The 23806-nt window shown below is 60.3% G+C and overlaps 1 protein-coding gene across 4 annotated transcripts in view; it reads right to left on the minus strand.

Moving 5' to 3' along the window:
* CCDC85C (coiled-coil domain containing 85C) overlaps positions 1-23806 on the minus strand; it is a 78465-nt gene that overhangs the window by 16237 nt on the left and 38422 nt on the right. For all 4 annotated transcript variants that reach the window (XM_027066594.2, XM_053224922.1, XM_027066592.2 and 1 more), the window contains exon 2: positions 2954-3003. In XM_027066594.2, the coding sequence (XP_026922395.1) occupies positions 2954-3003 (50 nt within the window). The remainder of the gene's footprint in view (positions 1-2953; positions 3004-23806) is intronic.

A 23806-nucleotide genomic window follows, 5' to 3' on the forward strand; every position in this document is an offset into this window, starting at 1 on the left:
CTAGCAGCAAGGGAGGGCAACTCGCAGGGCTGAGAGCTCAGACTAAGGACCGAGCCCCCTTAGGGCTGGGGGAGGGAGGCTGTCGGGAGGGGGCCATGCCTGAACCCTTTCTTCCCTGGACTCTCTTAGAATGAGGCCAGTACACCCATCGTGGGCCTTGTCCCACCTGGGGGGCTCTCCCCGCCTCTGCCGTCCTCCAGCAGCCTCCTCATGCACATGAGTCCTGCTAGCTGAACAAGGAGGTGGTCAGGCCCGTGCCTCGTCACCCCCGAACCCCTAGGGCCATGCACAGCAGGTCACCAACTATACACGAACTGTACATGAAGCCCATTTTACAGGTGAGCAAACCGAATGGTGCCATCTGAGCTGCCCCAGGAATCCAAAAGCAAGTGAGGTGTGAGCTGCCACTAGGAAGCTGACAGCAGGCCGGGGGCGGGGGGGGGGGGGGGGGGGGTGGCTGTCTCACTGTCTCTGTCTCTCATCTCTCCTGCAAGGCTCAGAACAGCAGTGCCCTCCTCTGCAGTCAGATGACCAACCCACCCTCGGGGCCAAGCTCTGGTGACAGCAGGTGGGAGGGCAGCAGGAGCCCCAGCCATGACCCTGGAGACATTCTGCCAGTGGCTCCTGGGTGTCGTTGCTGACCGTAGGTTGAGGTCCAACCGTTTTGCTACAATAAGGGGTCAAGGATGCACAGCGCACTGGCGGAGGAGGGCCGAGGCCCCAGCACCACGTGGCTGACGCCGGATGCTTGGGACGCTGGATGCTGAGTCCCTGGAACTGTCCCTCTACTAGCAGTAAGCCAGGCAAAGCTCATTCTTGTCCCTAAATCTCAGTCTAACCGCCTGCAGCCAGCGAGCCTGGATCCCAGCGAGGGTCTGCAAGCCCCCATCTTTGGGTATCTCTGCTTGGCCCAGGCGTGGGCACCAGTGGAGGATGGACAGAGCCCTACTGCTGCTGCCTCCAGACCAAGGCCCCAGGTATGACCCCTGGGAGCAGGTCCGAGCAGGCTTGGGGGTGGGAGAGTGGGGGGCGGGCAGAGCCAACCACTGCTCAGGCGTCTGCTGTCCCCCTGCTGCCCAGACACAGGGCCCCTGACAACCTCCAACTCTGCACATGTGGGCACGGGGCCAGCGCGCACAGCCATCCGGGGCCTCCCTTGTGACAGCAGGGGCGCCCCCAGGGAGGAAGGACTAGAAGGGACCCCTACTTCAGGTCCTGAGTGTGTGCACATCTCCCCCAAGTCCACAGCCAGACCCACCACTGGGAATCGGGGTATATTCTTCCAGTGGGACAATGTGGCCCGGGGTCGGGGACACTCCTGTGTTTGTGGGAAAGGGACCACAAGCTATGCCCGGTTGGACCACAGAACCACAAGGCAAACAGCATCCTGAATTCGGGGCCTGGGCTCTCAACATGTTCTTCCAAGGGAACAATGAAACAAAGGACAGTCAGGCTGGGACAGACTCACGAGGCCACTGACCCGAAGCTTCGGGTCCAGATCGTGGTCCCGGCCTTCATTCTGCCATCCATTGGGCACCTGCCCACGGCAAAGGTCCCCGAGCCTTAAATCTGCCCCTCCCCAACCCCCAGTTCTCCCAGCATCACTTGTGCCTACAGCTCCTGCAGCCCAGGCCACATACCCTCCTTATCAACCCCCACATCAGGCCCACTCAGAATGCAAGGTGCCCCAGCAACCCCCCCCACCCCCCCGGGGCCAGGTGAGACCCGAGCCCCGCCCCACCCGAGGAGGCAAAGAAGCCAACAGGTCTCGTGGCCAAGCCCTTCTGCCACACAGCACCTTAACCATATAGAGAGTTACCAAACCAGCCCTGCAATTCAGTGCCTGGTGACATACCACAGCATGGGTGCGGTGGCCCTGGCGCTGTGGACAAGTGAGTCCTGCTAGGCTGTGGGACTGCCCACACAGCCCACGTGGGGGTGAGGCATGGCATGGCCGTGGTGGGAGCTGTCCTGCGTGCCGGGGCCGTGAGCCTCCCAGCAGCCACCCAACGGGCAGAGAGGGGGCCTCGGGCTTCCCGAGCGGGACAGTGGCACCAAGCCTGCCGGTCGCCTAGCAACGGGGCCGGGCAGCTGAGCCCTCCCCGGGATTGGTTCCCAGAGAAACGCTCTGGGCATTCTGGCCAACACTTACGGGCTGGGGGCATGGCAGGGGAGGGGGAGGGGAGAGTAAGCCAAGGGTGGGGACAAGGGAGAGAGAGGCTGGAGCGGCTGCCCAAGCCAGGTGGCCCCCAGGACCCCACACGGGGCCGACCACAGCCTCCCGTCCCTGTCCCCACCCACGGCAGAGAAGGCCCCCGTCCTGGCAGTCACCACCTTGCTCCGCTCCAGCCGTCTTCAGCAGGAGCAGAGCCGTGTGCACCCCTGCACTGGCTGTCACCCTGCCCGGCCTCCCCGCTGTGCTGTCCTCATCCTCCAGCCTCTAACCTGCCCTCCCTGTGCCGGGGACGAGCCGGTGATAAGACAGCCTCATCTGCCTGTGGGCGGAGGGCGGACCCCGGCCGGGTAAGGAATAAGGGCGGCAGGAGCAGGGAGGTTTCCATGCGGGAGAGAGTGGGGATGTGCCTGCCCCTCTCCAGCCTCGATCTGCCCATCCGAGGGGCAAAGCGGCCCCTTCTTCAGCAGTTGCACAGTGCACACCATCTCTGGGACAGGCCGAGGGCTGACCCGAGGAGCTCACAGACTCCTGGGGACAGCAGGGAGAGGCTGTGATGGGAGACACCCCAAAGGCCGTGGCGCAAGGGTTAGGTCCGTGACCCCCAAGTTCCAGGGGGTGACTCCGGACGGCAGTGGGGGCAGGTGGGTGGCTATAAGCCCCAGGTAGGCTGGGACATGGGTGGGCACTGGAGCGGTGGGGTGGGGGGTGGGGGTGGGGGCTCGCACCGGCCCCTCGAGTGCAGTGCCCCCCGCTGTCTACCACCCCCAGTCAGCTTACCTGTGCGAGGGCCTTGGTCTCCAGCTGCCTGATGTAGGTGGACGAGGGATCTGTAACGACACAAGTAGGGAGCATCTTAGTCATCAGACTCGGTCTCCAGTGAGAGTCACACCCCCGATCGGAGGCCCTGATGGGACCCTCACAGCCAAGGGGCAGCACACAGCGGGGTATGGGGTCCAGGGAGCCCCGTCCCCGGCACGGTGGGGAAACTGAGGCCCCGGAGGCGTCCAGGACTCCTCCGCTCCACCCTGCCTGGCACACAGGAACTTCGGGAGGCACACGTACTGTGGGCGAGCCACCAGCTTTCCTGGAGGACTCTGCCGACGAGAGCAGTCAGCAGCCGCGCCCTGGGCCAGGTCAGGGACACGCTCCCCAACCGTGCACCCCCAGTTTCCGAAAGCAGCAGGGGGGGAAAGCCACCCTCCCTCACCACCCTCACATGTTTTGCAATCACATCAGAAAGGCAGATAAATTGCCCAGTCCTGCCTCCCAGAGCCCTGGTCCTGCCTCCCCATCAGGCTAGAAATCAGCCCCACCAGCAGAGGACAGAAGCGCTAACCGAGTCACCCCGGGCCAGGCTGGGGTGAGGGAGCCTGCCGAGGTGGAAGCCGAGGGCAACCCAGAGCACAGGGGCCAGGAGCAGGCTGCGGGACACACGGTAGGGAGGGGCAGGGCAGGGCAGGCAAGGGGACGCCACCATCACGGCAGGTGTGGCTGTGCAGGTGGAAAGACAGGTCACCCGGTAAGGGACGGGCTCCGTGCTTCCTGTCCACCGCACCGGGGTTCACGCGGCCCGGACACCAGCCTACACCCCGTCCACCGGGCCAGTCACTCACTGCTCCTCCTGCCCTCAACAGGACACCCGGGCTCCCCAGCCCTTTATCTCAGAAGTCACCATGGGGCGCCTGGGTGGCTCAGCCGGTTAAGCATCCGACTTCAGCTCAGGTCGTGATCTCATAGTTCGTGGGTTCGAGCCCCAAGTCGGGCTCTGTGATGACAGCTCAGAGCCTGGATCCTGCTTCAGATTCTGTGTCTCCCTCTACTCTCTGCCCCTCCCCTGCTCATTCTCTCTCTCTCTCTCTCTCTCTCAAAAATAAATAATAAAGATTTAAAGAATAAAAAATAAATTAAAAAAAAAAAGCCACCAGAGAAGCCACCAGACCCTCGGCCAAAGCCACCTCTCTACAGCACTGCCTTGGGAGGTGGACCCCGCGGGACTCATAACACACCTGTGCTGTGGGACAAGCTGGACCATTGGGCCACCTAGGGAAAATGAAGCATCTGCCCCCCGCACACAGCCGGCGCTACCCGATGAGCCCCTGGGTGATATGGATATAATGCCCACCCCCCCCACTCATGCTCAGCTGGCGGTCCCCTCCCCAGAAGGCCAGAACCTCTTCCGCTGGGGCTGGGGCTGGGGCTGGGGCTCGGCCCAGGCCTCAAGAGCTCCAGCCCATCCATCAGCAAGGCCATCAAGGCCACACTCTGAGGCTACCCCCAGCTACGGGAGGCAGTCTGCACACAGAGGTGCCCCCTCTGCCCAGTGACCTGCCTGCTGGGGGGCACTATGGGCAGGGCCTTCGGGAGCTCCGCCCACCCAGCCCTAGCCTGGGCCCAGGAGCATCAGCCCAGCCCGGGAGCAGGAATGGGGGGGACGGCCGGGCCCACCCACTAATCCATGAGAAATGACACAACAGGCCCCTCCCGCCCCGAGTCAGCACCACTCAGCTCCCAGGAATGCGGCCGCTCCCCCACAGGCCTGCTGCCCTCGCCCTCAGGGATGGCACTGGGGAGCCCCCATGTGGGGGGCTGCCCCCCACACCACCTCACCACCCCCCAGCCCTGCAGAGCTCCTTGACGGCCAGGAAATCAAGGCTCTGAGTCGAAGTGGTTTGTTCACGGCACAATTCAGGGCAGCGGCGGAGGTGGGACGGGAGCCCGGGGCGGAGGGTGACCCCAAGGGCCTCCTCGTTAGGACCCCGTGTGCATGCCCTGTGCCGCCCCCCCAGCCTCAGTTTATTCTCAGTCAGCCAGGACGGACAGACACTTCCCACATCACACCCACGCAAACAGGCCTGACGGGAAAGGCCTCAGGGTGTGCCAGACCCCTCTGGGCATAGGGAGGCAGAGGCTTCCCTGGGACACCAGCCGGGGAATTAGTGGACACACGCTGCAGAGATCTCCCAGCTCTCTCGTCTCGCCCTTTAAGACAAGGAGGCCCAAATAACTAGCCGAGCCCTGTGTGGCCTCCCTCTGGGTGGGGTCGGTGGGGGAGGGAAGACCCACCCCGGGGGTGCCACCCGGCAGCCCCAGCATCTGGCGAGGGTCCAACAGGCATCCTCCCACTTTGCAAATTCGGAGGCCGAGAGGAGCGGCGTCCCCCGCTGCAGGCGGGTGAGCAGAGGAGCCCAGGGCCCAGGCTGCCAGACCCTCTCCCCGCCGCCCGGGGCCCACGACCCCAAGCGTCTGGCTGCTGTGAGCTGAGAGCACAGCACCGTGAGGAGGAGCTGGCACGCGTCCCAGAAAGAAGACGTGATTCTTGGTCAAGCCTCTCTCCTGGACCCTCCGCGACCGCCTGATTCTCGGGCACGGCGGCGAGCCGGCCCCCCCTGCTCACCGCGGCCCCCACCGGGGGCAGCACTGCCAGGCACAGCCCTGAACTCAGGAGGGGACCAGTCACCTGCACGCCACCAGGGGCCTGCCCTGCCCTCCACGAGCCATCGGGAAGTGGGCACATTTCCGCCCCGGTTTCCTGGTATGGGGGTGGTTCTGTCTCCCTCTGCCAATTTCTAGGGGTCCACCAGGAGCTCCTAGCATTTCCTTTTTTTTTTTTTTAAGTTTATTCATCTTTTTTGAGAGAGAGAGCATGCAAGAGCGAGCGGGGGCAGGACAGAGAGGGAGAGAATCCCAAGCAGGCTCCACGCTGTCAGCGCACAGCCCGATGTGGGGCTCGAACTCACGAACCCTGAGATCGTGACCTGAGCCGAAAGCAAGAAGCCGGCGTGAACGACGGAGCCACCCAGGTGCCCCTAGCACTGCCCCTCTTGGTCAGACCACAGCCGGAGTCACGGACTGGGAAGGAGTCAGCAGATGTGCCGACCGAGCCTCAGCGCCCTCTCTGGACTGCGGGCGGGCTGGACACACACCACTGTTCCTGCCCGAGCAAGCCAATCCCTCGGCCACGGCCGGGTCTGGCCCGCGCCTCCCAGGATGGCAGCGAGGAAAAGAGAGCGGGGACAGAGCCGGCACCAGGAGAAGGGACACAGGCGAGGCCACAAATGACCCAACAACGCCCCAGCCTCCCCCCACCCGCTGCTGCCAGGAGCACACCTCAGGGCCCACGGGCCACAGCACACAGGCCACACGGGGGCACAGACCCGGCGCTGCCCCCACTCAACCCACCGTTACGGTTTGCCCCAAACCCCACACAGCTGCAGAGAACACAGTATCCTTCAGACCACCAGGGTCTGCTGGGCTTTTCCTTCTCATTCCTAGAGCCCAACAGGGGAGGTCTCAAAACATTTTAAATCATCTGGTGCGTCCGATGGAATCTATCCTCAAGAGTTCGTTCTCATTATGAGGAATGCAGACCGTGTGTGACAGTGGCCAGAAATGGAAACAACCATTTGTCCAATGACAGCAGAGAGTCACGCCCTGTCATTCAAACGACGCTGAAGAAGGATGTCCCTCCTCGACAGTATGGAAAACCCTTCACCCCCCCCCCCCCCCGTGGAAAGAACTGGACGTAAAAAGGTGCACACAGTTGGTCTTGTGCGTAACAATAGCGATGCAAGGAAACAAATTCAGGAGGGAGGTACGTGGGGACATCGACGGTGGTGCTCACATACGGGGACAAGTGACTATTTATCCGCACCACTCGTTAATTTTCAAATAATCTACTTCCAGAAGAGGGAGAAATCTTTCTCTTATTAAAAAAAAGAGAGAGAGGATTAAATTCTCACACCAGCATCTTGCAGAGCCACCCACGGACATCCCAGAAGCAGAAGGGTGGCCAGGAGGATGGCCAATCAGCGCCCCCTCTGCCCACCTCTCCCAGCTCTGGTCTGGGGGCCGTTCCTGAGGCCTGAGTCTGCCCCTTCCCCCACCCCACCCCACCCCACCCCCCGAGTTTAAGAGGATTCGAGGCTGCCTCGGCCACATTCAATCCCATCCCCACACTCAGCTCCCCAGACCAGGCTCTGCTCCCTGCCAGGGGCCCAGGAGCCAGACATCTGGTTGCCCATGGGTCAGAGCAGGTATCCTGCAGCAGGAAGAGTGGCAGCAAGGTGGACCTTCTGGAACAGGGGAGGGAGACCCCGGAGGGCCAGGCTCCCTGGGAGGATGATCCTTCCCAGCAGCCTCGGGCAACTCGTGATCCCGCTGGGCGCCTCTGAGCCCCAGCCTCTCGGAGATGAGTGTGTAATTAAATTAATCCCAGGGTTTGCAGTGGTGAGAAACAGAGCCCCAAGGGAGGGATGCGTCATTTCCCGGCTCGGCTGTTTATGGGGAAAATGAGAGGTGACTACTGAAGGGACCCCTGGGGCTGGGCTGGCCAGTGTGTCCCTTCAGACCCTCCGCAGGCTGCTCCCAGGCCTCACCGGACCAATTCTGAAGGATTCACAATGCAGCTTCTATCTGGGGGCCGGGGGGGTGGCGGCAACGGAGAGGGGTCTGCGATATTCTTGCTTCTGGGAGCTAGAGCATTGGCCCTCGCCCCACCCTCTTTGCAGATCCTGTGTTCCCGGGAGAACATGGAGGGCCATGCAGCCCGCGGACGGGAGGGTCTCATGGAGCCCACAGGGTCTGCAAGATCCCCTCACGGGTACAGACCACGAGTCCACCCCTGCCTTCTCAGAGGGTAGGTCTGGCAACACATCACATCCCCCCCTCCCGGCCAGGTACCCTCCCCAGCCTCACCTCTAGTCCGAATGGTAAAAATCTGAGGGGCATCGGGGTGGCTCAGTCGGTTGAGCATCCCACTTTGGCTCAGGTCATGATCTCACGGTTCGTGGGTTCGAGACCCGCCTCGGGCTCTGTGCTGAGAGCTCGGAGCCTGCAGCCTGCTTCAGATTCTCTCTCTCCCTCTCTCTCTGCCCCTACCCTGCTCACACTCGGTCTCGCAAAATAAATAAACATTAAAAAAAATTTAAAAAAAAAAAAAAAAAAAAGAAGAATTTGGGAGCCAGAAGCCACATCCAATCATCCCTGTAAACCCTCGTCACCAACTCAGCCCTAGGCACATAGCAGGCCCTCGGGAAAAGTCTAAACACCTGCCAGATGGTCAGATCTCCACCCTACAAGGTCCCAGTGGCAGAAGCTCCAATGAAAAGCACTCAGCCTGAGACCATGTGTGACACAGCACCCCCACCCCACACAGGACACCCCAGAAAGACCCAGAAGCAGAGCATCCAAGGTGCTAAGAGCAGGTGTCCCTCCGAATCTCATCCAACAGCAACGGCCAGCCACACCGCGAGCTTACGTCTGAGTGTGGGTGCGGCGGGGGTTCAAGTACACGCGGGGTGTGTGGGAGGTGATCCCAGGGAGCCCAGGTACGGGAGTCGGGAGGTGAGGCGGGGAACAGAAGGAGCCGATGAAGCTGGTGTCAATCTGCCCGGGAGGGTCTCAGAGTTACCCCCTGCCCCAGGGCTCGCTGCTGGGGGCAGCTCGCGGGGGACAGGTGCTAATGCCCCAGCGTTGCCCACCCGGAGAGCTACAGGCACCAGCAGGTGAAGTGGGCGGTGGACACGGAAGCAGTAAGTGCCACGGGGATCTGGGCAGAATCCAACAGTGTCTGTCACAGCTCAGGAGAAAGTACGATCTTCCCCCTCTGCATAGGAAGGAGTGGGGGCGGGGGCGGGGGGGGGGGGTGTGTGCAATGACACACAGTGACACATGGGGCCTGACTCTCCAGCTGCTTCCCCTCCCGACCCTGCCCCCCTCCCAGCCGCCTCCCGCGGAGCGGGGTCCCCACGAGGTCTCAGGGACAGGCAGGCTTGGTGGCAGGCCATTCGTTCGCAGGAGACCGGGCCGCACCCGCCTTGGGCCTCCTCCGTGGGGGTGGCTGACATTTCCACACCGCCGCTCAGTTGATGACATTCCCTCCTCCTTCCACTTCATTAAGATGGGCCGGCACCGGGGCCTGTGGCTCCATCGGGGCAGAAGGGCCTCATCAAACGCCAGCACACCGTCGTTCCGGGCGTCCGGCCCTCTGCCCCAGAGGGTGGACCCGGCTCCCGAGAGCACATCTGCTCTCCCGTGGACTTGGCTTCTCGGCTTCTCCCCCTTCTCCCCAGCCAGGACTCCGCCCCAAGGGACAGCAAGCGCCTACCACTACCTGTAGGTCGGGGCTTGGAAATCAAAACCAGGGGGGCCAGGCCTGGGAGATGCCCCCAACGTGCAGATGAGGTAACTGAGGCTCAGGGAGGTGAAGCGAGATTTGTAGACCACGCACGGGCAGAGCGGCCTCCTCCGGTTCAGTGCAGCCCCGGGCTCTAGACGGAAGCAGAGGCCACCCTACCTGCAGCGCCCGGCCCCCGCTGGCCAGTGCTCAGTCCCCGAGGGGCTTCTGCCCCACCCTGTCCCGCCCACAGGCCAGATCAGCAGGTCTTGGAGCTGCACGGCCCTGCCGCCCTCACGTCTGACACATCGCACTCCCGGTCCCCTCCAGCAGCACCTGGAAATGGTCCATCTTCTTAAGGGACCCGGGGGATGTTCTAACCCCAGGCTCACCTACTTCCTGAACGCTGGGCCTCTGCTGGACAGAAGCCTCTGGAATGTTGAAGGCTCCCGACGTAGGTGAGGAGACACGAGAAGCTGTTTCCTGACCTCAGTGCAGTGCGCCCACTCAAACCCTCCCAGGGACCCTGCCAGGAGGGCAGCAGAAAGCCTGTCCTATAGAGGAGAAGAAGGATGCTCACAGAGTGACCGGGTCTGCCCAAGCTCACAAAGCCAGGCACCAGCAGGACCAACGGCCACGCATGCTCGTCCAAGGGCATGGTCCCCTTCTCAGAGGGTCCCCCAGCCTAACGAAGGGGGCAAAGACTGAACAGGTATATACAGCCTGGGGGGTAGAGGGCAGGGAGAAATCAGGGGCTCCTTCCTGAAGGAGGCGGCATCTGAGCTGAGCCCTGGACTGAGATGAAAGCAAGCAGAGCTGACAGGCAGGCAAGTGGAGTGGGGATGGAAGGCAAGTCTGAGCAGGGCACAGCGTGAGCAAAGGCACAGAAGCGAGACCATGGCAGGCAGGTTGGGGAGCACCTGAGCTGCTCGAAGGCCATCAGTATCTGCTTCCTGGCACACACCGCAGCCCGGAGAGGCGCGGGCTGAATGTGAGACAGGTATTACTTATGGATGAAGGTGAGAGGACTGAGGGAGGCATATCGGGGGGAACATCGGGTTCCCGTGAGGACACCTCTGAGCCGTGGCGGCACTGAGCCAAGCTGGGCACCTTGGCCCCTGCCGCTCCCTCCTCTGCCTGGTTGCCCACCTGAGCTGCCGGGCAGGTGCGCAGGGGGGCCCGGGCCAAAGCCACTAGCCACAAGCTCAGCAGTGACTCCCAGAGCCCCAGGGGTGGGACAGGGTTCTCACATCCCCGCAGGGCATTGAGAACGGCACCTGCTTCCCATTCACACACTGAACTTCTACTAGGTTAGGGCAGGTGCCGGGCAAAACCCCCAGCGTCACCCCATGTGATCCTCATGCCAAGCTGATGCGACGGGTCCTGTCATTACTAGCCCTGTTTAGTGGAGAGGAGCCTGAGCCTCAGAGAGGTTAAGTATCAAGCCCAAAGTCACACAGTGAGAACACTGCCCCGCAGCCTCTGTGCCAACAGGCTGGCACCCAGCCCCTCCCACTCCACCTCCATGCCAAGACAGGCAGGATCACGGAAACCTTAACTCAAGAGATGAAACGGAATGGCCACAATCGGAGCCCCACCCTCTCCATCCTGAGCCCACAGAGGAAAGAAAATTAACTGGTGCTGAGAAAAACAAATAATTGCGTTAATGAAAACTGGGACCTGTCCCTGCTGGCCATTCAGCCTCTCCCAAGACACATGGCTGCCCTGTTGCTCACTGTCTGCCCCTCTGCGCGCTCTTGCACAGCTCTGGGGACCCTTGTGGATCAGCACTCTGTCTATCCAGGGCCTCAAGGGTGCCTGGCGTTTAATTCCAGAAAAGCCACATGGCTTCCAGACCCGGACTGCAATCTCGAGGGAGCAGCCAAACAGGAAGCTGTGTCCAAGTTGGCTGATTCAGAACGTGCCCGGCTTGGATCCGCCTGGTCGCCTCCGGTATTCTCAAACCAAACACTCAGACTCGTTTCTCCATCTACTACTTAGGAAGCCTGGCAAGTCCATTTGAAACGGTGTCATTGTTTCCAGCCAGAGGAGAAGAGGAAAAAGAGAATTCCCCTCCTGTTAATTTCACGCCCAGAAATTAACCTGTATGTGCAGGTGTGGGTGAGGGCACTGTCCAAGTCTCCCGCCCCACCAACCTTGACTTCACTCTGAACAATTGGAAATTATCCATAAAGGCCAAGAACCAAAGTCTACCCGGCTGCCTGGCAAGGACACCTAGCCACACCGGGGCCAGTGGCTCTCAGCATGGCTGCATGGACACTCCCCAGGGACTCTTTAATATCTGCTATCTTCCTCCGTGAGATCAACTGCATTGAACTCTAGGGCAGGTCCCTGGACGTCCACATGCATTTTAGATGTCCTCCAGGTGATTTTAACACATATGCGAGGCTGGGAACCCCTGATCTATGCTGAGCAGTGACTGTTCCAACCATCCGCCTCCCCGGCTCCACCTGTGAGGAGCCCCTAGCCCATCCAGCCGAAGTGCAGGGATTTTGCTGAGGCTGAGGTATGCAGGACTTAGGTCTGAAATGGGGTTGGGGTGGGGAAAGATAACATTTACTGAGCCCCGAAACCTATGTGGCAAGCCCCCTTGGTAGCAAAAAGGGGGGACGTAGACTACTTTCGGGAGAAAGGAGGGGGGTTGTTTTTTTCATTAGATGTCAGTCAGGTCTCTATTGAGCGCCAGGCCCTGCACAATGGAACCAACCGTCCTTCAGAAGACACAGGAACAGCGGGGAGGCATTGGCGGGGGCAGGACACCAGGAGACTCCAGCCATGTGCAGAGATGGGAACGTGTGGCCAAAGAAGCAGGCTCAGGAAAGTGGGAAAACCTAGGTGTGGTGGGGCCATCAGACCCAGGGGATCCCTGTTCCCAGACACACGGGAGCCGGAGGTGAGGCAAAGAGGTCTGACGTCTCAGCAAGCACTTCACCCTACACATGAGAAGCAGTGGTGGGGCTCAAAGGCTCGGGAGGCAGCATCACGTCTGCACAGGCTTCACTGACTCAGCGAAAACAAGAATAAATTATCACGAACCAGGTGGTGGGATTGCTAGGGTGGTGAGAGCCCAGAGACGAGAGCTCCGTGTGGAACGGACTCCACAGAAAGATACCAAAGCCACGTGGAGGGGGCAGACTGGGACCCAGAGAAGCTTGCACACCTGGCATGTGGCCCACGTGGCATCCTGTGCCTGTGGGGTAGAGACAGAGTATTTTGTGAACAGAGTTGCAGCAGCTGACTGGCCATCGTCTAGAACAAAATTTGATCCCAACCTCACACCGCACACAGAAAGCAGTTCCAACGGGGACAGAGCGTTCTACGTGAAAAGGCAAACTTGAAATCGAGGCTCTTCTGAAACGTGCTACAACACGAATGACCCTTACAACTTCATGCCACAGGAAAGAAGCCTTCACAAAAGGCCACATACTGTAGGCTCGCATTTGTACGAAACACCCAGAACAGGCAAATTTATAGAGACGGAAAGTGGATCAGCGGTTGCCGGGGGCCAAGGGGAAGAAAGATTGGGGAGTGACAACTCATGGGCACAGCCTCTTTCCATGGTGATGAAAAGGCTCTGGAATCCATTTTCATAGTTGTGCAACTCTGTGAATATACTCAAAAACACACTACACCGATTTACATATAAACCATGAGAATTTTGTCTCAATGCAGCAGTTATAGAAATGAACCACCTCAGCTTTCAGGTACAAAGGCTTTCTCACTCAAGAAACAAAAAGAGGGGCGCCCGGGTGGCTCAGTCAATTAAGCGTCCGACTTCGGCTCTGGCCATGATCTCACAGCTTGTGAGTTCGAGCCCTGCATCAGGCTCTGTGCTGACAGCTGGGAGCCTGGAGCCTGCTTCGGATTCTGTGTGTCCCTTTCTCCGCCCTTCCCTTGCTCATGCTCTCGCCCGCTCTCTCTCTCTCTCTCTCCCTCAAAAATAAATAAACACAATGGGGCGCCTGGGTGGCTCAGTCGGTTAAGCGTCCGACTTCGGCTCAGGTCACGATCTCACGGTTCGTGAGTTCAAGCCCCACGTCGGGCTCTGTGCTGATGGCTCAGAGCCTGGAGCCTGTTTCCGATTCTGTGTCTCCCTCTCTCTCTGCCCCTCCCCCGTTCATGCTCTGTCTCTCTCTGTCTCAAAAATAAACGTTTAAAAAAAAATTTTTTTTAATAATTAAATAAATAAATAAGTAAACACTAAAAAAAATTTTTTTTTTAAAGAAAAGAAAGAAAAAAGAACAAACCATAAAGAGAAAGCCTGTCAAACCCCGTTGTGTGAACATTACAACCTTGCCCAACAGCAAACAACAGATCTGTGGGCACAGTTAGAAGACCGGCTGCCGTTGGGGAAGCGCCGTGTTCAAGTCCCGCCCCAGAATGCACAGAGGGTCACACGGAATACACACAGGACTCCTATAAATCAATAAGGAAATACGTGAGTACGGGCACAGGCTCCATGGGAGGTGAGTCACAGACGGAAATGGGCAAGAAGACGCCCGCTGCGTGCGTAATCAGGGAAATGCAAATTAAGACAATGAGATGCCATTTCGGTTACTGGACTGGCAGAAAGTGTGAAGGGGTAAGTTGGTGTGATGGCAAGTGCGCAAGCACCGGGGAGCGCGGGGTGCCCACTGGGGCACCTGGCGCAGCTTCCTGCCCTATAGAAGGTGCGCACGCCCTCAAGGAGCCCAGGCACAGCTGTGCGAGGAGACACGTACAAGAACGCGTCCGCAGCACTGGCCACGGCAGCGAAAAATAGGACACCACCACAACATCCCCTTGGAAGACAGGACAGTCTGCAGTTTTGACCAAACAACGAAATAGGAGAGGTAGAAACGAAAAGAGATAATTAAACGTCCTCAGATGACTGGGGACAGGTCTCAAAAACACAGCGGGCGCAGGTAGCTGGTGGACACACACAGATACGACGTCGGGCAGACAAAGGGGCATCATCACACGTCGCTTCCGGATATACGACCTAGCAGAGAAGCAAAACGCTACGCAGGAGAATGATGAGCACCGAGTTCCAGGCTGAAGGTCTCTAGGGGTGGGGGTCGGCAGGGTGGGGGGGTTGGGTGGAGACACGGCGCACCCCATCTCTACCTGTAACACTTTATTACGTAAGAGGAAAGGCTCTGAGCCTAACGTGCGTTATCGTTGACGATCTGAGGAGAGTAGGCAGCGGAATAAATAGTTGTTTCCTTACTGTCCAAGCTTGTTGCTTTTTATAGAATTCCTAACAAAAAAATAATGCTTTTTACGTAAAAGGAAAAGAAGAACAGCACAACGCACCCTCCAGAAGAGACACTGGAGACTCCTGATGGCAGAAGGCCCCCTCCCTGGCCCCCGGGTACCAGGCTGCCCGTGGCAGACATACAATGGGCAGTGGACTCCTTGGGGCCACCCTCTCCCGACGGGTGCAGTCCAACCGCGGCGGGTCAAGAGCCCCCCGAGGAGAGGAGGGGTCCACAGGATGGAGAGGCTGCCAGAGGCGAGGTCACCTTCCTGCCAACAGCTAGGGGACAAGAGCAAGCCCCTTCCTGCCCCACCTGCTCTGTGACCTTGGACAAGCCCCTTCCTTGGGGAACAGAGAAGTGGGGGTGGGAGTCCCAAATGACCCAGACAGCTCTGAGGGCAGGACAGGGACGCTGGAACCCCAGCAAGATAGCGTCCCTGCAATTAGGTGGGGCAGTGAGGACCCGCCCAGTTAGAAATGACAGACTTGGTGTGGGGACAGCAAAGTAAACTTCCTGTTTCACGTAAAACCCACAGCACAGTGACTACGGGCCAAAGGATCACCCACAAGGCCCAAGGCCTGCTTAAAGGCGCCACCGCCCCCCAAAAGTCCTGGGGAGGGCGCACTCCTCCGGCCGCAGGAGGGCCCAGCCCCTTCCCCGCCCAGGGATCTCCAGGCAAGAGGACAGACCTGGCGGTGGCAATGCCAACAACAGAAGCCACCAGCGCATGGCAGCCGTCAAGGTTCCTGCGGGAAGGGGCAGTGTGGGGTAGAGAAGGAACGTTGTCAAGGGCCCCAGCAGCACTGTCCATGTAACCAGAAGCCTCAGTTTCCCCACATGGCGTCACAAGCGACTTGTTCTGGATGAAGATCTCAGCCTCGGCTAGTGCAATGCACTCAGCAGACTACCGGCCCCACAAAGGTGCCCACACCTTAACCCCCAGAGCCTGCAAACACACGATCTCACACGGCTGCAGGGACGAAGGAGGAACACAAGAAGGGGGTCAGCTCGGACCGTCCAGGTGGGCCCAACCTGATCTCGCCAGTCCAGTGTTTAACATCGGAGAGCCTGGGGGCGCCTGGGTGGCCCAATCGGTTAAGCCCCTGACTCTTGGTTTCAGGTCATGATCTCATGGTTTGTGGGTTCAAGCCCCATGTGGGGTTCTGCGCTGAGAGTGTGGAGCCTGCTCGGGATTCTCTCTCTCTGTCTCTCTCCGTCTAACCCTCCCCAGCATGCTTGTGCGCACTCTCTCTCTCTCTCTCCCGGTCTCTCAAAAATAAGTAAACATTAAAAAAAAAAAAAAAGTGATAGAAACCAACCTTTGGGAAGCTGCCGTGAGATCTAAGAAAGGCAGCAGCTCTGAAAGCCCCAGGCACTTAGTAGACACTCAGTAAAACCACCCCATCCCCCCCACTGCCCACCGTCTACTGGCATGACCTTGATGGGAAGGAATGGCCCGCCAAGGGCACGCCCACGTCTGCGCTGAGCCCGAGGAGACAGCGGCGCACACCGGGCCTGTGATGTCAGGCCACACTCACCTCCACTGGCTCACCCGGGCCCCCAGCACCTGCCTGCTTTTCACTCTCCAGCACAGGCCGGTGCATCACCACCGACTTTAAAAAGCGGAGTTATGAATCCAGTTTAGCCACGTGATGCTTGCAGGTTGCTTGAAGCAAACACGAATCCCCTTTGGTTGTAAAGTAAACACCTCCTCGATCTCAAGTTGAGATTTTTGCAGGATGTGGAGTCGAGGGGCCGCTAAGTGGTGGTGACGTGGGGACGAGCTGGTTCCACGTGCTTCTTCTCAGAGAAGCCCTCCCAACCATCAGCTCAGGGGCTAGACAGACCCCAGTGACCAACAGCCAACCAACACAGACACAGAGCAGGGGCCTATGGGGAGGCTGGGAGGGGCAGGCGAGCGAGCAGGTGACTACAGGCTGAGACCAGAGCCCCCGCCAAGTCCAAGCTCAGTCTCCCCACAAACTGCGCTCCCAGTTCAAAGCCCCCAGGGAACAAGGCCCAAGAGATGGCCCAAGGCAAATCCAGGCAGAAGAGTGAGCCCAGCAAAGAAGAGAGGAACGTGGCAAGAGGAGGAATGAGCCAAGCCATCACTAACCCCAGCCCCAGGCCCACAGAGGGGAACCCTGGGCTGAGGGGGAGGCCAGGGAGGATGCCTGTGGTCACAGATCACCTGGAGGTCTCATCTGACTGTCGCCAGGGTGGGGGAGTCCCGGTGTGAGGCTCAGGGAAGAAGGATAAGGCTCTTCCAGGCCAGACCCCCAGCCCCCTGCACCATCAGCCCGAGACCCCCACCCCCACCCCACCCAGGCTGCCCCGGCCGAGCCAGGGGGCAGAGAGGGCCGCTCTCCTGGGACACAGGGTAGATGGGCAGGGCCCGGGCTGCTGCGATCCTGCCACATGACCCAACCACTCGGGAAGCTAATACCCCTGTGTGCCTGCCCGAGGTCAGTGTGGGGGCCAGGCTGGCTCCAGAAGGCCTGGACTGCCCCGGCCCGGGCTGGGCCCTCACTACAGTTCCAGGAGGAGGTATCCCTACCACCCTGTGAGGCGTGGGCGTGGGCCTGGGCGTGGAGTCAGCAGGTGCAGGCTGGCTGTGTGCTAGGCAAGAGCGTCCATCCCCGAGCCTCAACGTCCCCTTGGGACAGCGGAGGGACATCAGGCACCCGGAGCCTCCGGAAGGAAAGGGCTGGTACTGCTGGTGTTGGTGCCGATGCTGGGCCCAGGGTGTCTACGGTGCAGGGGACCCCCCACTCCAGCTGTCACCCGTCTGCATTCTTCTCCCACCATCACCTGTGGGCCTGGATCTCCCAATGACCCTCAGGCCCAGGGTACCTCTCACCCAGGAAACTCAGCTGAAATTTCCCTTTGAACCCATATTTCTCCCCACATGGGAGGGGGTGCATAAGCTTCTGGGGTTCAAAGGTCACCTGCTCACCCTGCACAGGACTTGGAAAACCTTCCACTTCCCACCATGACATCCGGTAACCCAAAATAGGACTGACAGGCCAGGAGCCCACTGTCCTGCTGGCCAGGCACCTGTTACCCCAGGCCGCTGAGGACGGGCCGGGGGCCGTGATCCTCAATGAGAGAGTGACCTCCCCTGACAGAGCCAGAATCAAAGGAGAGAGGTGGAGGGTCAGCTAGGCCTCTGTAATCACAGCTGTGTGACCTTGCACCAGTGAATCAACGTCTCTGAGCCTCTGCATCCTCATCTCAGGCTCAGGAATTTGGGGAGGGGGGTGGGTAGCGAACAATCTTCTCACTGGTCCTCCCACGGCCTTTACAAGCACAAGCCTGGAGTTCGAATCCCCTCATGGCACTTGAGCAAAGGACTCCTCCTGAGGTCTAGGCGTTGCCATCTGAGACGGAGGCCTCCTTCTCAGAGCTATCTTCTGGAGGAAGCCCACGTTGGGCGCCTCACCCAGGCCGGCACCTGGAGACTCTGTGCCGACCCCGCCTCCCCGCCACCTGCGGCCACGGGAGTGGTGTTGTTCCAGTTACTCCATGAAGCTCTGCCCACTGCTTTGCTGCTTAAACTCCCCAGGGATGCTCCTCCCCTAGGGTGCTCCTCCCCCAGTGCTGCTCCCCCCAGGGGTGCCTCTCCCCAGGGATGTTCCCCGCAGTGGTGCGCCCCCCACACAGGTGCTCCCCCATACTCGGGTGCTCCCCCCAGTGCTGCTCCTCCCTAGGGTGCTCGTCCCCACTAGTACTCCCCCACAGGTGCTCCTCCCCACAGGTGCCCCCCCCCCATACACAGGTGCTCTCCCCAGTGCCGTTCCTCCCTAGGGTGCTCCTCTCCATTGGTGCTCCCCGCATGGGTGCTCCCCCCAGTGCTGTTCCTCCCCATAGATGCTCCCCAGGGGTGCTCCCCCCCAGGGATGCTCCCCACCCCTCCGAAGGAGCTGTGGTTGCCCCCCCACCCAAGTTCTTCCACAGCGCCTCTGGCAGAGCCTACACTACTGGGAAGACGCCCCCCAGCCCCTGCCAGCCTCAGTAGGCCAGGCGCCCCCCGAGTGTGCAGGGCCCAGGCCTGAGTCCTTCCCCACGGGACCACGCACACCCCTCTGCGGTTCCAGCGGAACGGCATCACACACCAAGCCTGGCGCCTGGAGAAGGTTAGCACCCCTCACGCCCTTGCACCTTGCTCTCGATCCTCGAAGCCCCGCCCTGGGACCGAGCGGGAACCAGGAGCCTTCTCCACAGGCTCAAACCCCCACCCGGGGCTGAGAGACGTGACCAGAGAAGCTCGTCACCACAAACAGTGCACACGGGCTCCCGGGCACCTGCAGTGAGGGCAGCACTGTGTGCACCAGGGGCCTGAGCTCAAGCTCTGGCCATGCCACCGCGTGCTGTGTGACCCCGGGCAGTCTGCTGCCCTCTCTGGGACCCCAGAGCGCCCCTCTGTACAACGCGGAAGTGGAAAGCCTCTAAGGGCCCTTCTGGCACAGGTAGACCGGCACACCACCTGCCCACGCAGCTGTTTCTTCAAGGAAGATATGAAGGAGAACGGAGGCGAAGCTGCAGAGAGCCGGCACTAGGATGAGGTCAATGTTTGGTTACTACCTAGAATAAACAGGCCTCAGTCCTTCAGAGGAAGCTCCACCCCCTCCCCCACCCCCCAGCTGGCCAAGTGCCAAGAGGAAGGGAGGGAGCGGGTGGGGCACAAAGGAGTGTGTCACTGCTCCCACAGGTGACAGGTGACAGCTGGGCGCCAGGAACTGCCCCACAGCCAACCCAGCTCTCCGCAGAGCCACCACACAAGGCGTGGCAGGGGACCCCGAGGGGAGCTCGGGGTCAGGACAAAGGGGCCTTTAAGGGCAGCCGGTCCCAACCTCTCCTTCTAACATCAGGGCGAACCAGGGACCCCAAGGTGTTCGCCAACTTGTCTGAGGTCACAGGCCGTCAGTGGCAGGGCCGGGGCGAGAGTGGGCCCCCAGGCCCCCAGGCTCCACGGTGACCCTGTAAGGACACGTCAGATTCCACCTCCCTTCTCCTCTCTGGCCCACAGCCAGCTGTTTGTCCCAGGCAAGGTGACCATGACAATCACAATGACAGCTGGGGACTACAATCACGTTGGATAAAATAAGAATCCTGTGTCCACACTGATAAAAGCCACGTGCACACACAGGCCGCTGCGGGAGAAGGGGAAGGCCCTCCCGGCAGAAGGCCAACCACGGAGAGTAGACGGAATGAGGGAGCCAGAAGTCACCATCCACGGGCCAGAGTGAAGACCCATGGATGCCAACCTGGCAGGTGAGGGTCCGGTGAGGATCGGGACACCGCGGTCTCAAAGCGGCCCCACGGGGGATCTATCAATGACAAAGATCACTTCGCTCGCCCCACAGCGAGGAAAACTTCGAGAAACCTCAGAGACCAATGGATCCAAGGCTGCTGGGACCCAAGATGACACACTCTGGGTGCCTCCCGACAGGATGGGCGAGCACTCAGCATATCGCCAACGGCGGTTCCCACCCAAGACCCTCCGACTCGAATCACGAGGCAACGTGAGACTGAGCCAAACACGTGGCGGGTCCCCACTCCGCGAAAACTCCGATGGACCGTCACAGGACGGCTGCGTAGGCAGGGACGCTAAAGACTGTGCGGCGCGTGGCCCGGACCGGAGCCCGATCAGCAGAGACCCGCCACAGGGCATCGCGGCCAGCTTCCTCACGCTGACCCCCGTGCGGGGGCGACGCGACTGAGTCCAAGTATTTGGTTCGGCAAGAACCGCAGAAACAAGGCAGAAACGACAGCAAGAATGATAAACATCCCCTCTGCTTGTAGACGTTTTAAAAACGGGAAAATGCTGAGCCAATGCCAGTCACACTGCGTCAACCTCCGACACTGCCATCCTGAGCGCCGTTTAGCCGCATTCCCCAGAGTGGCTTCCACAGGGGGTCACGCGGAGCCCCCACCACAGCCGAACGCCAGCCGCACCTGCGACCGGCCAGGGGCGACCGTCATCCAGGACCACTGCTGTGCATCAAAGGGGCTGCCCCAGTCCAGCAGGAAACCATCTACGTTTGTCCAACAACAGGCAAGGGTTACATAAATTCTGGTTAACCCCCCCGAAGGGATGTTTTGCAGACACTGACGAGGTTTACGAAGATGGAGAGAGAAAAGCATCTGACGCAACGTTGAGTGAAGAAAGCCAGATTCCACATTAAACACGTGGCAAGATAATCAGCAGCCAAAACAGTCGTGCGCGGAGGAGAAAATAAACAGTTCGACCAGAGAGGAGAAATCTTCAGAGCAGGGTCTGGGGGACTGGGCTAAATGGGTGCTTTGGGTTTCTTTCTACTTGTCCAAATCCACCCCCCACCCCGTCCCTGACAAATGCATACCCCTCTTAGAAGTAAATAAGTGCCTCCCCCCCCTCCACTGCACACAGCAGGGATCGCTTCCTCTTGCAGGAGCTGCTCAAGCCAGCTGCCTCCTTGGGCGGATGTGTGCTGGGTACCGGGGATGGGGCCCCAGGAGCTCTCGGCAAAGCGCTGCCTCTCCGTGGATGTGACGCGGCCCTCGCACCTGCCCACGCCTGCAGCGTGGGGGGATCTTAGCTCAGACGTGCAGCCAGGGTCAGGCCTCCGTGGAGAACGGGCAGGTGTGAGGGGGCTGTGCTGGGAGACCCCGGGATGGCTCATGAACCCGCTGAGTCTCTGCTTTCCCATCTGTGAAATAGTGATGATCGCATGCGTGCGTATGTGTGTGCGTGCGTATGTGTGTGCGTGCGCGCGCGCGCGCGCACACACACACACGCACACACACAGAGCAGGATTACTGTAAGGAACGAAGGCCCGCAAAACCACCCTGCATAAAACCACAGGGCAGGAAGGGGAACGGTAAATGCCACGCATAACAATTCCAGAGCCTTCCATCAACCAGCTGCCAGACAGGCCCGCACCACTCCTAATTCTGACTCTCAAGGACAATCCAGTGGGTCCAGCCCACTCCTTCCACATGGACATTTGAGCCCATCAGAGGAGGGTGCAAAGAAGAAGCGTTCTTAGAAGGCCCTGGAGGGAGGCTCCTCGATTCAAAGCATGCCTCCACCCTGCCACCCGGCCCCACAGCCCGGAGAAAGGGCCATGCCGGTCACACACCCCACAAGGGCGCAGTCTGGTTAATCAACAGCCACAGCCCAGCTCTGTCCCAACACTGGAGCCCATGGGAACCTCAGAAATGCCTTCTACAGAAAGAAACCAAGGTCTGGAGAGGGGCTGAGCCTCCCTGGGAGTCACAGAGTCAGGAGGAGAAATCAAGCCCCCACCCAGCCCAGGGCCTGCCTGCGTTCACTGCGGCCCCAGAGGGATTCTAGCTGCACTGAGCGGTTCAAACAGCTCCCCCAGAGCCCAGGGGCCAAAGAGCTGATCAGGGAGACAGCCATGCTCTGACAGAGCTACCCCCGGCTCAGCCAGGGCCACATCCTGCCGCAGCCACAGGACAGCCCTCTGTCCAGCTAGGACATCTCACTCACCAGCATGAACCATCAGACGTGGCACCGCCCCTGGACACCGCCATGTTGGAACATCCTTGGCCTCTCATGCTATGCCGGGCTGAGAGCTGGGCTGGCACGCCACATCATATGGCCCCAGCCTGTCCAGAGGGCTGGGCCAGGCGACCTCTGTAGAGTTCCCCACTCCCGGCCAGGTCCTCCTCCCACAAGGCCCAAACACAGCCTGGCCCAGGTAGGGCAGCCCACACCTGGGCTGGGGACCAGGACAGAGTCCCCGGCCCTTCTTACCTGTTTCCCCAAGGGCATGCTGCCTTTGGGGTGGGGGTTGGGGGGGGGGGGGGCTCTGCCTCTCTTTTCAATGGAGCCCAAGCATCCCTCTTGGTGCTGAGGTCCTGCTCCAGGCAACAAATGACGAGGTTGACCTCGACCAAGGCACTGAGGAGGAGGCCAGAAATGGGCAGTCACCTCCCCACAGGCCGACCACTCTGGTCTCCTGGGACCCAAGGCCAGAAGAGCCTCTAAATGGGCAGATGTGAAAAGACCCCACCCCAGACCCGAAGCTGAGGCGGGAGACCCGTGTTCCTGACCTACAGGCCTTGGGGGGACCGGCAGGGATCTCATCCCTCCCGGAGACAAGCCGGTGGCCCGGGTGTGGCTCAGCGGGTGGCCGGGGGCCTCCCTGGTGGCACGGCACCTGGCCCACGCTTGTTTCCCCCTCCCCAGGGGACACTCACAGGGCCGCCGGGCCCCTCCCACTGGAGAATCAGGGCATCACTAAGCTTCGATGCTCACCCTGGACACGGAAGTTGGGGCACCTCGGCTGCTACTCAATGCACCTTCCCTACAAGCAGGTAGATCCTAAAGTCGTCGGGTTGTACACGAGGAAACAGCCCCCAGAGGCGTGTCACAGTCACCCCAGTCAACCGGGTGTGAGAGGACCTCTGCTCTCAGCACCCCCCTCCCCCACCTCAGGGTCAGGGGCCCCAGGGGCAGCCACACTATGGTGTCCTTAATTGGTCGTTTTAAGACGTAGCCCATATCCACTCTGTATGGAAGCCAGCAGATCCCGTGTTGGGATGTGTTTGGCTCCTGGGGTCCCCTCTCTGGGAACCAGAAGCACAAGTCCTACACTCTGGAGCTGAGGAAGCCAGGGAGAGGCTGGCTCGAGGCGGGATCCCCCAAGGTCACAGACCAACAGCCTTGAGAGTGTCCTAGCCTCTGCCCTGCTGTCTGTCACCACACTAGGGGCTTCTGGGGGCCCGCCCCCAGCCAACAGCTCACCCCCAAACCCTGCCTGGGCCTGAGCCCACCCAACCACAGGAGAGATCAGGCAGCACCAGCCTTTCTCCGGGGCTCAGAGGGAAGAGAAGAGAAGGCTTATTTTACACCTCCTGGCACTGGCCGTCTTCCTAGATCCTCAGGATAATGCACTGGGGCCCAGCCCCCCACCGCCCACTTCTACGTCCAGCCTCTAAAATTCAGAGATCACACAGACTGGGGAGAGGGGGCCAGGCAGCAGCAAGTCCACAGGGAGCCACCGTGGAAAGAGGGCCTGACCAAGCCAGCCCTACACCCCAACCTCCCTCCAGGACCTGCAGGTGTCTCCCTTCCTCCCACAGGAGGCAGGACCCAAGCCTGCAAGTCTGTGGAGAGGGGGGCTCACCAGGCAGCATTGGAAGGCTGCGCCTGTCCAGAGTAACTGTTCCCCGGAGCCCCAGGGTCCTTCGGTAAACCAGAGCACCCGAGGGTAACTTTCTCACGGCTGCCACTGATGTGAT

This window comes from Acinonyx jubatus, chromosome B3, assembly GCF_027475565.1.
Source record: "Acinonyx jubatus isolate Ajub_Pintada_27869175 chromosome B3, VMU_Ajub_asm_v1.0, whole genome shotgun sequence".
NCBI lineage: Eukaryota > Metazoa > Chordata > Mammalia > Carnivora > Felidae > Acinonyx > Acinonyx jubatus.